The sequence below is a fragment of the Molossus molossus genome, unplaced genomic scaffold (assembly GCF_014108415.1).
Source record: "Molossus molossus isolate mMolMol1 unplaced genomic scaffold, mMolMol1.p scaffold_m16_p_24, whole genome shotgun sequence".
Classification (NCBI taxonomy): Eukaryota; Metazoa; Chordata; class Mammalia; order Chiroptera; family Molossidae; genus Molossus; species Molossus molossus.
Genome location: NW_023425360.1, coordinates 396,492 through 413,440, shown reverse-complemented (window position 1 = coordinate 413,440; position 16,949 = coordinate 396,492). Strand labels below are relative to the sequence as shown.

Below are 16,949 nucleotides of genomic sequence, written 5' to 3'. Positions count from 1 at the left end.
GAACCTTGTAGGAGCATCCCTTTTTCTCTGATTGTTCCTTACTCATGGCGTTCATTCTGGTTTTGTGTTATACATGTAATGTATGTACATTGTCCTCAAGGAATCACTGGGATACTCTTGTCCTCTCCCTCTCTAGCATCTCAATTTTCTCTTTAATACTCACTTTAGAGAAATAGTTTATTTTGGTCTTGTTCTTTTTGAAGACTTTTCTCAAATATCTATTTAGTTTATGTTGTTCATTCATATATGTATTTCTTTTTCTTCTTCCTCTTTTCAGTTGTATTTGAGAGAGGTACTTTGGGGTTGATTGGGAGTTTTTGGTTGCCAAGACTTGTCAAGTGATAGCTTGTAAGAGGAATTTAAGCTGACTTCCAGCCCCTCTCCCCCAGAACCATTTCCTGGTATGATAATAAATGATTCTGGAACCACTCAGATTTCTCTGGACAGAAATCATGTCTGCCTGGGTTCTGCTTATGGACAGTGTGTTCTGTGTATAGGCTTTTGGTCAATGTCTGCATTCAGCCCTGTCCACCATGCCTGCTATCTGGTGCACTCGGTGTCTCGGGGTCTAGAGCCCCTCTGCAGGGTGCTCCGTACCCAAACCTACTCCGTACCCACACTTGTTTGCTCTGTCACTTACCACACCTCCGTTTACTGTCTTGTTGCACGACTGATATCTCTTTTCTGCTGCTAGTCGCCTTTCTTTTTTAATCACTGTGTGTTTGTTCTTCACTGTAACTCTAGTGGAGCCTTGGGAAAGAGAAAAATCGGGAGAAATATATAATCTGTGTTCAAATTTCCTTCTCTGGAATGTCTGCAACTTCGGTTTTTCACTTAACAAGATTCCACGGACACAGTGCACGTAGATCTACCTTGCTTTTCGTGACTGTGAATGTAATTTCATGTGGGGATGAAACACAACTTATCACTTACATGAGGACAGTTCCTAGTTTTGAACCATCCTTGTGGGATGTGTATGGAGGGTGTTCCTTGAATATTCAGTGTCTGTTTTTATCATTCAGTCAACAGATGTGTGTCAGACTCTGTGTGAAGTTGTCTGCGTGGGTGCTAAGGACCCAGGTGAATACACAGATGTGGCTTCAGTTTGTAACTGAGTCTCTTTGATGCTCTTTACACTCCTATCTTCCAGTGTTCATTGTTATAAGTGAAACATCTGATGCCTGTCTGATCCTTACTCTTGCTTGCTATTTTATTTTTTTCTTTCTGGAAGTTGGTGTGTTTTTTTTTTTTTTTAAACAAATACAGGGTTTTAGTTTTCAATATTCCTTTGGGGCATTCAGAGCTACTTGATATTCTAAGGGCAACATTTGTCTCTCATTTCTTTCCCTCTGTCTTTTGGATACATATGAGATCTCTGTATTCCTATCTTCCATGTCCCTTTACTCATCCCTTGTTCCCATCTCCCTCCCCCCACCTCCGTGTCCTTTTCTTCACTCTCAGGGAATGTGGTAAATGTTTTGTTCATTGACGTCCATTGTGCTTTCTGGCCCTTCTATTGTTTTTGTTTTGTTTTTTTCTGAGGGGGGGGTTCTTTGATTTCTCAGTATTCTCTTGTCCTTTTCATAGTAATCTTTTTATATTTTGTGGATGCAACATTTTCTCAATTACTGCTACGCATTCCAATTAGATTTTTTTATTTTGGTTCCTTCATTAATAATGCTTCAGATCACTTGTTCTGCTTGTTCCACTTGGTGTCTTTCTATCAGATTGCAAGTTTTCTTCAAACATTTGGTAGATGTGCTATCCCATTGAGCAGTATCAATTATTGATAAGAGTGTCCTCAGTAATTGTCACTCTTCTCTCCCGCTTTGCACACCTGTGCATGTGGATGGGGAGGTGCTGGAAGAGATTTTGCTGCTGCACGGAGTTACATTAAACAGTCTGTCTTTTTCTCTCTGATTCTGGCACCCTCATGAGACGCCATCAGAGTAGGCCTCCTCTGAGAGAGCTGTGGTTGAGCAAATACAGCAAGAAATCCCTGGGGAATCCTACTAACTTTATGTACGGTGTCCTGGAGAACTGCTCTCTGGTCCAGGAACTCGTCCTTTTGAACTCCACCAAAACTAGGCACGTAGGGCCTCCTGAAACCTCAGAGTCATTGCGAGGGAGCAATAACTTGTATCCAGGAGAGAAGTAGTTTGTGGAAAATAGCAGTTGTCAGAACAAAAATAGTGCTTCAGTGAGATTCTCATTTTATAATTTTCAGTTTTGTGCTGTATCGGTTTCTTTTTAACACATTTGACCTTTTAAAATGTAAGGCAGTTGAATTTATGGAAAGATTCAGGCTTTTCAAAATTGGAAAGGCAGATATTTTAAGGAAGTCATGGTTTAGGATATTTATTTTAAGTGAAATAAGCCATTGACCTTATACACGTAGCCTTATGTGTAAGATGTTTTCTTAATTTTAAATTAGAATGTCTTTACATTTTTAAGAGTTGTTTTATATTTGACTAGTTGCCTTTGTTATTCCTAATGCATCTATTACCTTGAATTGTTAAAAACATGTTTCTTATTAAAAAGCTGATACATATTTGTGAAATCAAAGCTGGATTTAAAAGTAAATGTTTCATCTTTAACCAGTGCTCAATTAGTAGAATTACAGTGACAGGTGATTGATAGCTTGGTCCCCAGCGTCCTCTTATATGCTCAGTGTGTGTGTTTGCTCTGTGTGGCCCTGGCAAATTCTTCTTCCCTTGCAGAATGGGACAGCAGAGGAAGTGACCTCAGAAGAGGAAGATGAGGAAGAGATGGCTGAAGTAGGTGCTTTATATACAATACCTTCAGTTTTGAAAATTTTAGTAATTTCTCTAATCTCTTTTATAAACTAGTGTTAGTGTAGAATACTGAAAAGCACATTGGTTTTGGAATTTAATATAATTTCTAAAATCTGGCTTTACCTTTAGTATATGCTTTTGAGCAAATTGCTTATCTGATGTCTTGGATTTGATTTTCTGGAAAATAAGAGCTCTTAACATTTAGCACTAAAATAATATTTACATTTAATAGTAATCAGTACTTAACCAGTAATTGGTTATTTTTAAGTAGAAGAACTAAGTTTCAAAAGTTCTGTGTTTGAATAAAAGAATTAGAGAACATTTCAGAGACTGCTCACTAGAAATAATAAAACTATCTCATGTTGAAAATCAGCTAACAATTTCGCAGAACAAATTCCACAGGCACTGAACTTGGTATGATTTCAGGGTTTCAGGCTCTGAAGCTTTGTGTTTAAGTGCAAACTTCATAATGAAGATCTGTGTGTCTACATTGACCAGATAAAAAGGTCTTTGCATTTGTGGTCTTGGTTTTAAAACACTTTTTTTTGTTTTGCATCTTGGAATTAATTGAATTTATTACCTTATTTTCTTGATTTGGAAAATTTTAATTGTAATTTTTTTTTTTTTTAATCCTTACTCGAGGACATTTTTACACTTATCTTCAGACAGAGTGGGAGGGGGTGGAGAGAGAGAAATCGATGTGAGAGAGACACATGGATTGGCTGCCACCCGCATGACCCCAACTGGAGCCGGGGACTAACCGCAACCAAGGTATGTGCCCTTGGCTGGAATTGAACCTGGGACTTCTTGGTCCACAGACCGACGCTCTAACCGCTGAGCCAAACTAGCCAGGGCTTGATTTGGAAAAATTTTAAATCTAAAATGGACTTAGAGTGCCTTAGAACTGAAGAAGTAGTTGTGGGTTTGTTTGTTTTGTGAGTCTGGGAGAAAAAGAATTCTTAATATTGTCTAATTAGAATGACATTTTTTGGGGTAGTTTGTTTTTAATGTTTTCATGCAGTTTAACTTGAGTGAAAACAGTGAACTTTTTACCTGGGTCCAGTGTACAATGAAGTAGACATTGTACTAAAGGGTTTATGTACCTTTCTTTTTCCTCTCACAAGATAATGTAAAGAAGAGACAGCCACAGTTAGGGAAATCTAGAAAGGTAGGAGACCGGACTTTGGAGGTACATTTAATCTTCTTAGCTACTGGAGGAAGTATCCTTCCGGGTCTGTACACGAGACACTGGGATTTAAGCCCCCATAGTCACGTATTCAAGGTCACACAGCTAGACAATATCTTTGTAAACCCACAACATCGAAGTGTTGTGTGGCCATTATCATTAAAAATTTTATATGATCGTTTTTTTATTCAAAAAGCATTCTACATGTTTTTGTCTTATGATAAGTAGTTCATTTGTGCTCAGTCTTAGGATAAGACGTTGGGGCATTTTTATTTTTAGAGAGGCCCAGCACTGAGAAGAGCTGAGGCCAGTCGTATGGAGGCAAAGTGGTCTCAGTTTCTCACGTCGCAGACCAGACCTTCAGTGTCACATTTTCGCTCATGGTCTGATGGATGAAAGTGTGTTTTGGTTAATAGTATATTGTGGTGAGGGCCACTACACACCTGCTGGAATGGCCAGACTCAGAGACACTGACACCACCAAGGTTAGGGTGGATGAAAAGAAGATAGTCCAGGCAACTAAAATTGTGTGGTTACAAAGGGCCCAGCACTATCCTAAGCACTGGTGTGTTTGGGTGCATGGATGCTGTCCTTTTGGGAGTAAAAGACTGACTGATGTGTTGGAGTCATGGAAGAAGCAAGGTTGGTTGGCTAGAAATGACACGTCTTGAATTTGAGACAAACTATGTTTGATGTGACTGTTGATAGCAAGGCTTTACACAGAGAATAGCGGGCGGAGATATTGTTTTAAAAAGATGGTAAGGATGAATTTCGTTTCGTGCTGCTTAGACCTCGAGTGGAGGAGATGTGTGGAGAGGAATGTGGCTGAGGCTGAAAGTGTGGGAGGAGGAGATTCAGACTGAGGGCATTTGTGGGAGCCCTGAAGACAGTGTTCGATGGAAGACTAGGGCTAAAAGGTGCAAACAGGGGGAGGGAGCTCCATGAGGCATGAACACAGGCAGGGTCTGGGGTGAAGAGTTGGGGGTCCGAGGAAAAGACCACTGAGTCTGGGTGGAAGTGGTCATTGACCTAGTCTAGAAATCACAGTGAGTTAGTTTGCTGGAAAGAGTGGAGATAGCAAGTTGTTTCCAGAACAAAGTATGAACAGTTAAGGTTCTTAATACTTTGATGCTGAACTGTTTCAAATCTCCTCTTAATAGGAGATTTAAAAGAGGCTTTTTTGGTAATAGCTATCAAATATGCTTTATTCAGATTCTAGTTTTATAACAAGATATAAACAGAGGGAACCTTTTGAATGGAATTTGAAGGCTTTTTTATCCCTTCCTGTAGAATACATGTGTTCTCTCTTCTCTCTTCCCTCTTGAGTCTAGAATAATTTAACTTTTGGCATAAGCTTACATAAGCTAAATTTTTTTCTAATTTTTGTAGGATATAGAAGACTTGGATCACTATGAGATGAAGGAAGAGGAGCCTATTAGTGGAAAAAAGTCAGAGGATGAAGGAATTGAAAAAGAAAATTTGGCAATATTAGAGAAAATTAGGAAGACTCAAAGGCAAGACCATCTAAATGTATGTGTAAAAATCTGGAACCTGGTCTTATGTGGTTAAGTAACTATAGGTAATAATGTAAATACAGGGAAATTCATTAAGATGTCAGCCAACCTCAGCTACCCTTCTCCATCTCTGCCTTGTCGATTCAGCCGTATGTTTTGTTGCCCTAGTATTTTTGTTTATTTATTTGTTTACATTTATTTTGTATCATCTGTTTATAGCCACTTTCCACCCTGTTCATCTGCCTTTTATATCTGGGAATCCCCTCCTGTGCCTGCTCCTTTCCAACCTGTTCATGCTGTTTCCTCTGCCTACCCTCCTCTTCTGGGCTCTGTGTATTTTAATCCAGTCTCTCCTATGACGTTCAATACAAATTCTTCTCCATGACGCGCTGCCCTGGCTAAACCAAAAGTAATTTCTTCTTTCAACCTAACATCTCTTTGATGTGAAGTAGCATGATGGTGTGAAATGAACACTTTGGTGACAGACACACCTACGTGGCTTCAGTTTCCTCCACTCTAAAATGTGGACGATATGAACCTTTTGGATGATTGCTCTGAAGAAGCAATGAGAATCGTGTCTATAAAATGCCCAGACAGAGTAGCAAAACATCAAATGAAGGTCTAGTTGTCTGTTTGAACACTTACGACCTACTTACTCACTTCCTTGTATTAGAGCCGTTCATCAGCCCCTGAGATCCGAGGAGCCGTTGCTTTGTCTGGGGCACAGAGTCTAAAACTCAGGCAATGACTTGTTACCCAGGGTGCCCCGCAGCTGTATACAGGGGGAGCACACTCCCCCTTCGTTCTTACCACCTGAGTTCAGCGCAAATCTATTTAGAGCATTTAGCCCAGCCCTTATCTTAATTATTTAAAATTTTGTTTTGTGGCATCTAAATTACTGATATTTACTATACTTTCTATATCTTCACTGTTTTCGGTTTGTATGTTATAGTTAAAATCACTACAGATTATTGAACACTTTCACTTGAGAGACACTAAACTAACTACTTTGAACTTTATACACCTTCCCATTTAATCTTCTTAGCTACGGGAGGAAGTATCCTTCCGGGTCTGTACACGAGACACTGGGATTTAAGCCCCCATAGTCACGTATTCAAGGTCACACAGCTAGACAATATCTTTGTAAACCCACAACATTGAAGTGTTGTGCGGCCATTATCCTTAAAAATTTTATATGATCGTTTTTTTATTCAAAAAGCATTCTACATGTTTTTGTCTTATGATAAGTAGTTCCATTTGTGCTCAGTCTTAGTATAAGTGTTGGGGCATTTTTATTTTTAGAGAGGCCCAGCACTGAGAAGAGCTGAGGCCAGTCGTATGGAGGCAAAGTGGTCTCAGTTTCTCACGTCGCAAACCAGACCTTCAGTGTCACATTTTCGCTCATGGTCTGATGGATGAAAGTGTGTTTGGTTAATAGTATATTGTGGTGAGGGCCTCTACACACCTGCTGGAATGGCCAGACTCAGAGACACTGACACCACCAAGGGCTGGCGAGCTGGGGAGCCACAGGAACCCTCGCGCACCGCTGACGGAGGCAGCCTGGTGCTGCCGCTGTGGGAGACAGTCAGCAGTTCCTGCAGAGCTGGACACGCTCTTCCCGCAGGATTCAGGATCCCCCAGTTACACTTCTTGATATTTACCCAAAAGAATTGAAAAGTTACATCTGCATGAAAACCTGCATACAGATGTGTATAGCAGTTTCATTCATAATTTCCAAAACTTGGAAGCACCCAAGATATCCTTCCACAGGTGAATGGATAAATAAACTGTGGTCCACCCAGACACAGAATATTATTCAGTGCTGAAAAGAAATGAGCGATCAAGACATAAAAAGACACAGAGGAACCTTAAATGCATATTACTAAGTGAAAGATGCCAACATGAAAAGGCTACACACCGTATGATTCCAACCATGTGACATTCTGGCAAAGGCAGAACTGTGGGGACGGTAAAAGGATCAGTGGCTGCCAGAGCTTGGGGAGGGGGAAAGATGACTAAGGGGAGCATAGAGGACTTTTAGGGCAGTGAGACCACTCTGTATACTATAATGATGAATACGTGTCATTATGCGTTTGTCTAAACCCATAGAATGTACAGCACCAAAACTGAACCTTAAGGTGAACTATGGACTGTACGTAACAGTGATGTGTCAGTCTTCATTTCTTTCTTTCTTTTTTTTTTTTCATCCTCACCCGAGGACTTTTTTTTTTGTATTTTATCTTCAGATAGAGCAGGAGGGAGAGAAGGAGGAAGAGAGAGAGAGAGAGGCACATCGACTGGTTGCCACCTGCACGACCCCAACCGGGACCAGGGACAAACTGCAACCGAGGTATATGCCATTAGCGGGAACCAAACCTGGGACCCTCTGGTCCGTGGCCTACACTCTAACCACTGAACCAAACTGGCCAGGGCAGTCTCTATTTGTTACAATTCATCAGTTGTAAGAAATGTACCCTCAGGTGAGGGAAGTTGATAATGTGGGTGACTGTGCATTGTGGGACCATTCTATGGGAAATCTTTGAATTTTCCTCTTCAGTTTGCTGTGAACCTAAAACTACTCTAAAAAAATAAATTCTTAAAAATATTAAGTAGAAAAATTGGTAGAATTTGAAATAGACGCATACTGAGTTCTATGCTATTTGCAAGGGTCATGGTGATCTGGACATATTGGTTAGACTTTTTTTTAAAACAGATGATAAGAAATAGTACATGAACCAGACTTGTCCCCAATCTTATGGTCCTCTTGAAACGTCATACTCTTTGATTTAATTGAATTAACTTTTTTGACTTCTTAAAATGTGAATTGGTGATCCATTTAAAAAATCTCATTGTAAACGTTTATTTCAGATTCAAGTACCAGAACTCTTTATTATTTGACTCAGCAGATTGCGGCTCACGGTAGATTTTATGTTTCAGGGCGCAGTGTCTGGGTCTGTGCAAGCTTCAGACAGGCTCATGAAAGAGCTCAGGGACATATACAGGTCGCAGAGTTACAAAGCCGGTAAGGAGCACAGCATCCTCACTGTCTCGTCTTGATGTTCTTCTCAATTCCAGAGAGACACTGATGGTGAGAGAGATGTCAATAGATTGCCTCCCACACGACCACAACGAGGGCTGGGCCAGGGATCGAACCTGCAACCCAGGCACGTGCTCTTGCTGGGAATTGAACCCGAGATTGGTGTGCGGGCCGACACTCTAACCGTTGAGCACACCAACCAGGGCCTAACAGTTTTTCTTACAAGAAGTCTAAAAAGAAGTCTAGACTTCTTGTAAGAAAAACTTGTAAGAAACCTAATAGCATACAGTTAAATATTTGAATAATGACTTACTCTTAAATGTTAACCACTTGTTTTTACAGCATTGTTTGTAGTAGCAAAAAATTATAATAAAAAATATCAAATATAGGGTGGAATTGGTTAAATTATGGTTTATCTATAAAATTATCATAGAATTAGTAAGAAAATTGGCAATAGATTTCTATGTACTAAGTTGGAAAGATGCTCCAGAAAGTTGATGAAAGATTATAAAACTATGTATGTACAGGGATTCCATTTTTATAGAAATGCCTGTCTTGCATGGAAGAAAAGTCTTAAGTACATACGATTTTGCATAATTTCTTCCTCCCATTCAGTTAATGGGTAAGTAGTTTCTCAACTCGTTAAAGAAGCCTCTTTATTAGTGGCTTTAATTATCTATAGTCAACTGTAGTGGCAAAATATTTACAATATATCTTTGTTCTGTGTTTTAATAGCAACATTTCTAGCCCCACCCCCTCTTGGGCTATTTAGTGTGTACACTAACAGCAGAGTAATAGTTGTAAGATCAAATGAAGAGTAACTAACACACATTGTATATTTACAGGGTTTTATTCAGTGGAACTCATAAATGACAGTTTATATGACTGGCATGTTAAACTTCAGAAGTAAGTGGCTTATTTTCCTGCTAACCCACTCTCAGTGAGGATTGTGATGGCAGCCTGTCATAGCGGATTTTCCTTCCTCATTTGATACTTTATAACCATAGTTTTCACTTAGAACTTTAGACCCTGTTTCTCTGATAGTTCTCAGGGTGTTAAAACAAGCTGATTCTTAAATTTAATAATAAGTAAAGTGAGAAAGAAGAAGGAGAAAAGGAGGGCCAGCTGTGGGATATAGTGTTTCATGGAATTAGTGAGACAAGTGTATTTGGTGTCTAGACACAAAAGTGTAGTTAATAACTTGGTGAAATGGACTGTTACAGCTTATATTGGAAATAAGGGATTTGAGTCAGACCCGAATCTATAGAACGGTTATTAGACACATTTAGGTTTTGTTAGTGAATTCCCTCTTTCTGATCTCATCCATGGCAAATTTATCTTCCAAAATCCCTTGTCAAAGGCAGTTTCAGAGAAGGAGATTCATTTTTTTTTTTTTTTTTTTTTTGAGTCCTTGAGAAAATTATGTACATCTGACCATTTCCTTTAGAATAACTGCTAACTTTGAATGCCCTTAGGAGAATAGACTTTGAAAATTGTGATCTCTGTTTGAACATTTAATCCCAGTGAGTTGGAGGTTACAGTGATTTGTTTTTCATAGGACAGTGTTAGACTTGTCTGTTTGGAACTTACCCTAGGGGCTCTGTTTTAGTTCTTGGGCTGGTTCCTTTTTGAAGTTAGAAAAAAATCTCTGACTTTTTTTTTGTAATTCTTAGGGTTGATCCTGATAGTCCTTTGCACAGTGATCTTCAGATCTTAAAAGAAAAAGAAGGCATAGAATATATTTTGCTTAACTTCTCTTTTAAGGTAAGAACGTTGTGGCGGGACTCCATATGCTGCTAGTGGGGACGTGCAGTGCCTTTGGGAAACAGTTTGGTGTTTCTCGGTGTGGTGCCCGTGGTTCAGGAATTCTCGCAGGAAATGAGTGCCCAGGTGCAGCCTGCTCAGAGCAGCATTGGGTATGGTGGCCCCAGTGGGAGGGGAACCTGGTGTTCATGAACTGGAAGAGAGCTACATGCAGCAACTTGGGTGACTCTTAAACATGTTGAGCAAAAGAAGCACATTTTGTATGATTTCATTTTTATAAAGCTCAAAAGTAGGTAAAACTAAATTATATTGTTTAGGGCATGCATTCCCAGTAGAGGCATTATCACCCCTCCACTGGGGTGAAAATTGGTCCTTGGAGTAAAAGAATCTTAAATATTACAATGGTGGTTTTAAGTCTTTTGTTAAATCTTATTTCATCTTTTGGTCTCATATAACTTATTTTAGTGATAAACATTCCACACAAAAGACTAGGGAGCTGATTTGAAGCCTTGAATGATACTCTTCTTCAGAGAGTGTTCACACTTGCCCTGTCGGGCTTGCACACCAGCAGCCCAGGGTCACTGAATCATTTGGGGGTTGAGTTGATAGAAAGCAGGGCGTTCTTCCCTCTCAGCCATGGTACTTTGCAGTTTGTCCTTCAGGGTCCCAACTAAAGGCCTCTACTCAGTGGACCTTGAACTCCAAGCTCTGCCTCCCAACCCAATGAGTCTGAGTCCTCTTCAGCTTCTTTTTTTTTTTTTCTTTTTATTGATTTTAGAGAGACAGGTAGGGAAAGGGAGAGACAGAAACATCAATGAGAGAGAACATCGATTGGCCACCTCCTGCACGCCGTCCACTGGAGATTGGGCCCACAGCCTGGGCACGTGCCCTGACTGGAGTCGAACCAGTGACCTCTTGGTGCATGGGTCGACGCTCAACCAGAGCCACACCGGCCAGGCCTATTCAGCTTCTTAACCTTTCATCTTCCTCTTCTGTAATGGAAAGAAAGCCCAAGGGGTAAAAAATGGGCCCCATTCTCTGGGGTTCCTTTTTCTTCTTGATCTTAGCCCTGGAATGGTTCACCTTTTGTCCACCTTTTCTAGTTCCCAGAGGATTGATTCAAATTACCTAGTCTTGATTATCGGACTGTTCCTTTATATAGTTCTACTGGAAGGGGGACATTTCATAACAAAATGCTGCTCTGTTTGGGTGTGATCTTAACTTCATTTTTATTTGCTTTGGATTTTATTCCACTTTATTTTTTGGTACTATTTCTACTATTATGGCCCTCATGCATCATCAGATAATAAATGTGCACATTCTTTATAGACTAAAATCTTCTAAATAATATAATATTAAGGATGTTGTTAAAATTAATTAAATTTGCTCATTTGCTTTCTAGGATAATTTTCCATTTGATCCTCCATTTGTTCGAGTGGTATTACCTGTTCTCTCAGGGGGGTAAGTGTAAGTGATCTTTTCTTTGATAGTGTGCATTAGAATCTTCCCGGGGAGGGGGCATGGCATTTGGACATGTAGGCAGCAGAAGGAATCTTGGGCACAGGAAAGACAAAGTCTGGAGGACAAAGAAAGTTGTGGTGACTCAGTTTTCACATAGACCTCATCAGTGGTCTTAGCTTTTGTATTTTCAAGATTACTATAGTTTTTCTTGTATAATTATCATTCCCTTGATTTTATTTGTAGGCATGATATTTAATGTATTTTTGAGTTTAAAATAACATTAAAGGAAAAATGAAATTATTTGTTTGAGAAAGTGTTAAAAGGTGAAGAATCTTGATTTACACTTGATCTTAGCCAAAAGGCTGAGAAACGATGAAGAATCTTGATCTAAGTAATGATTTCCTCAGAGAGATCTGGAAAATCCCCAGAAGTTATCTTTGGCTCAAGAACAGCCCTCAGAACTAGGAGAGATTGAGGGGTCACACAGAGTGGGGCTCCGTGGCCAGAACCATTGGATCCTCACAACACAATGAATAAGGACAGTTGAAAACATAATTGCAGATGTTCATTGTTACAGATATGATAAAGGTATTGCTTGTGTTAGAGGGAAAAACCTTGGCTGTATAATATGACGGCAGAGAAATTTTCAGATGAATAGAACACTTGAATGCCTTCTAAGGAAATGAATTCTCCTGCCCCCATTCTCTGGAATATTTAGGACTAAGTTCTTAGTTTCTGATATCTGAAAAGTCTGTAAGTATTCTGTTACTAAGAACCATTATTAATTTTTTAATTACGACTGTATTAGAGCGATGACATTAGAATTTTATTTTAAATATGTTTTGTTTTTTTTTTAGAGAGAGGGGGATGGAAACATTGATGTGAGAGAGACGTTGATCAGCTGCCTCCTGCACGCCCCCTACTGGGGATTGAGCCCGCAACCTGGGCATGTGACCAGGGCAACCTGGGCAACCTGGACCAGGAATCCAGCTGGGACCTCTCAGTCCATGGGTCAACACTCAATCCACTGAGCCTCACTGGCTGGGCAACATTCAAATTTTTAGATTTCCCATAGTCCTGTAACCCTAACAACTGTTTTCATTTTTTCTGTTCTCTTCTAATCTTTAGATACATGCATATTTTCTTAGTAATGGTATTAGAAAAATTAAGAAGGCATACTGAAATCTAGAGAATTTTTTATGATTCCTGTTTTCTTTTAAGGTACGTATTGGGTGGTGGCGCATTATGTATGGAACTCCTCACAAAACAGGTGACTCTCTGCTTATGATACTCACAGTCTGCGCCCTCCACAGTGGCTTGATTATTTATGTAACTCAGTCTCGGAGTGGGACAGCTCTGGTGCAATAGCACCTACTTCATTGTTTTTTAAATTTTTCTTTTTAAAGCAGCCACTTTTAATAATGAAAAAGCTATGTAAACCAGTAAATGACTTGGTTGTTTTATCTGTGTTAAGATAGGAAGTCAGTTTATTTAAGGTTATAATTTGCTCATGTTTGGCATTTAAAACAGTGTCTGCATGTGTGTGTGAGAGAGGGATTTTGGAAATAGTTTAACTTTTCTTGTACTTCTTGACTACAAACATCTTAATAATTTGCTCTCATTGAGCTGTTACATGCCATTTTGTGAAGCTTTCCTAAATGGGAATCAGAAATACTCTTGTGCTTTAGAGAAGGCTCTTTGCTCCTTGCAGGGCTGGAGCAGTGCCTACTCGATCGAGTCGGTCATCATGCAGATCAATGCCACCCTAGTCAAAGGCAAAGCCAGAGTGCAGTTTGGAGCAAATAAGGTACTTGTATTAAGAATGTCACATAAACTGTAGTGTATATATTTCCTGTCTTATGAAGCTTCTTCCTGTTCTTTTAGTCTTTGTTATTTTTACGATAGATAAATATGTATAATTTTAATTTTGTTATTGGTATGTAGACGCTAATAAGTAAAAAATTATATGTACTTTGAAGTTTCCCCAAATTGAGATGTTATAATAGTTCATTCCCAGTGAGCATTGATGTGCTAACCTCTAATCTAAACTTTTTACTGGTATTGACTCTTTCAATCCTCTTAATAACCTAAAAGTAGGTATACTCTCATTGTCATTCTGTAAAGGAGGAAATGGAAGCCCACAGAGATTAGGTAGCTCATCAGAGGTGACAGGTGGCAGGGTGAGGACTGGAACCTGACAGTTGGTGTCAGTCTCTGCTTCTAACCAATGGGTCTGTTCTTCATTACTCACTGTGTCAGAACTGTCTTTCCATATCTGATTATAGTGACCTACAAACATATGAGTGGACAAAGGATGGACTCTGAAGTTACTATGTTTGCAAAAATATTTGTGTGGTGGAAATCATCCTGACCTAACATTTAAAAACAGATTCAGCTGTTCCTCAAGTTCTATGTGAATTTGTATTAAATGCTTATCCAAGCAGGAAATCTAAACATATAGTTATAATCACATTGCACATCAAATCACAAGTCCACTAGAATCTTACAGAGGAAGCCAAAAATTGAAAAGGCTATTTTAAAAAGATCATTTAGCCCTGGCCAGTTTGGCTCAGCGGTTAGAGCATCGGCCTGCAGTCCGGAGAGACCCGGGTTCAGTTCCCACTAAGGGCATGTACCTCGGTTGCAGTTTGTCCCCGGCCCTGGTTGGTCATGCGGGTGGCAGCCACTTGATGTGTCTCTTTCACATCTATGTTTCTCTCTCTCTTCCTTTCTCCCTCCCACTCTATCTGTGCAAAAAATGGAAAAATGTCCCCGGGTGAGGATAAAAATAAATAAATAAATAAATAAATAAATAAATAAATAGATCATTTATTTGGAATAATACAAAATAACTCACTTTTACTTTTAGCTGTTTTTACAGCTATTTCTTTACACTGGAACAAAATACCATTTTGTATAAAATCCAAAAGTTATTTATTGAACACTAGAGAATTGCTTAACTCCTTTTTTTTTAAATATATATTTTTTCTGTATTGATTTTAGAGAGAGAGGAAGGGAGAAGGAGAGAGAGATAGAAACATGGATAAAAGAGAACATCAATTGGCTACCTGTTGTACACCCCCCCACTGGGGATCGGCATGTGCTCTGACCGGGAATCGAACCGGTGACCTCATGGTGCATGAGTCGATGCTCAACTAGTGAGCCACCCCGGCCAGACCAGACCATATATTTTAAATATGCTGCAATTAAGGTTACAAGACAGCAATGAAAAGATGAGTACAAATCTATATGAATCTGGAAATGAACTTCTAAATCATGCTTTTAAAAAAGTCATAAAATTTTTAAAATACTTAGAACTGAACTCTCCCCTTCCCCACCTCCCTCCCTGTTTTTCTTCCCCCTCTCCAAATGGTAGGAAGGAGCATTTTCACTTAGAATGTTTTTTATATACTTTTTGTTCTTGTGCTGTGTGAATTTATTGAAAAAAATTATATGACATAATATATGTGTACCACTGTGGAGAAGGCTGATCTATCAGTTGGAAGTTAAGATACAGGTCAGTTGTATCTTACTGAGGGGGACAAAATTCATCCTGATTTGGCCCCTTAAAAGTAGTTCTAAAAGAGATTACCAAATGAGAACTCCTTTAGTAATGGCTTGGTCCCACTATGGGCATTCTTTAGATTTTTAACTCAGAATGCCATTAATATGTATAGTCCTTCAGGCTTAATGTTTGTTCATCTGAAGGTACTATTTTGTCATTTTATATTTTTGGATACAAGTTAGGAGGAAGAGAGTTTGAGTTCTATTTAGGTCCCAATAGCATCCATTAACTCCATTCATCCATATGGAGAGGGACAGCAGAACTGTAAAGATTTGTACTTGTGCTGTGGTAGGAGGACTTATGAAAATAAACTGTGAAGGTTGTAGATTTTTATTGGAGTACAATTTTGGTTTTGTTATTTTAAAATGGTAGAGAATGATGAAATTGAGAAATGAGGGTGTTCAGTTAAAAGTCTTTTTGAAATGGAAATACAATTGTTTACTGTGTTCTTTTAAGCATAGTGATGACACATCCATAAATTATTTGTCATGGTTTTTGTCTACCTAGAGTTTTGATTTAAAATGTATAATTCTCTTTCAGAATCAATATAATCTAGCAAGAGCCCAACAATCTTATAATTCCATTGTACAGATACACGAGAAAAATGGTATGTTTAATTCAATAAATATTTATTGCCATTTGTGAGTTTTACATAATGTACTGTTGATATTCTATTTTACTTTTGTTTTTGCTTTAATGTCTTATAAGGTACAGTTACTGCAGTGAAAAAATTTACTTGAGGGTACGCACACTGTGTTTCATTCAAAGTCCTGGTGTCCTAAATACTTGACCTGGGAACCTCTGATTCAGAATCAAGATTTTTTAGTAGATTAATGAATGAGTCACTGTATTCATTTGAAGTTTATGGTATTAGGCCAGGAATTGAGTAGGTTGCCTGTAAAGGTCTCTCTACACATCTTTTGTTCGTACTGAGTGAATGCAGCCCAGGACCCGAACTCAGTTGTTCTGAAGCACCTGCAGACGATGTAATGATTGACAGCCGTGCACATTTATCTGTTCAAGTCAAGATCTAATATCAGTATCTGCTTAAAGAGTATTTGAGTGGCATTTTTTTAAAAAGTCCTAAAATATACTTCATAAACTTTAGTGGCCTTACCTAAATGTTGCTTGTATTCACAATGCATGTTTTGAGTTTTTATCTCTAACAGTGAGGCAATAAAAGTTGACTTAGAATCAGAAGACCTCTTTTCAGTGCCATTGGTGTATCGCTCATTAGCTCTGTGGCCCCGAACAAGTCCTGTTACCTTCCAGCCTCAGTTCCCTGGTCTGTGAAATTGGCAGGATGTCTGCAGATCTTTGTAGTCAAGTGCTTAGGAGATTCACTGTAGCCACGCATGGGAAACAGATGCTTTTTGTGTGCAGAGTAAATAGATAAAAAGAAATACAAAACAGTTTTAGGAAGTATGTATTTACAATAAACTGTAGCTTGCGACTTAAGCCTTGTGTTTTGTGCTTGCTTTTATTCATCACAAAGGAAACTTGTTACTTTTCCAGTGACTGTTTACTTCTGAAAGAATAGTGCAGGCATCCCGCAGAGGTACCTCGGGTTGGTTGCAGACCACAATACAGCGAGTGTGCAGGTTGTAATCTTTCTGCTGGTGGAGGTC

At 39.0% G+C, this 16,949-nt stretch overlaps 1 protein-coding gene across 2 annotated transcripts in view; it reads left to right on the top strand.

The window, feature by feature from the left end:
- UBE2Q2 (ubiquitin conjugating enzyme E2 Q2) overlaps positions 1 to 16,949 on the top strand; it is a 32,102-nt gene that overhangs the window by 11,498 nt on the left and 3,655 nt on the right. For both annotated transcript variants that reach the window (XM_036277978.1, XM_036277979.1), the window contains exons 4-12: positions 2,721 to 2,777; positions 5,370 to 5,510; positions 8,432 to 8,516; positions 9,377 to 9,437; positions 10,205 to 10,295; positions 11,698 to 11,756; positions 12,978 to 13,026; positions 13,468 to 13,563; positions 15,862 to 15,928. In XM_036277978.1, the coding sequence (XP_036133871.1) occupies positions 2,721 to 2,777; positions 5,370 to 5,510; positions 8,432 to 8,516; positions 9,377 to 9,437; positions 10,205 to 10,295; positions 11,698 to 11,756; positions 12,978 to 13,026; positions 13,468 to 13,563; positions 15,862 to 15,928 (706 nt within the window). The remainder of the gene's footprint in view (positions 1 to 2,720; positions 2,778 to 5,369; positions 5,511 to 8,431; positions 8,517 to 9,376; positions 9,438 to 10,204; positions 10,296 to 11,697; positions 11,757 to 12,977; positions 13,027 to 13,467; positions 13,564 to 15,861; positions 15,929 to 16,949) is intronic.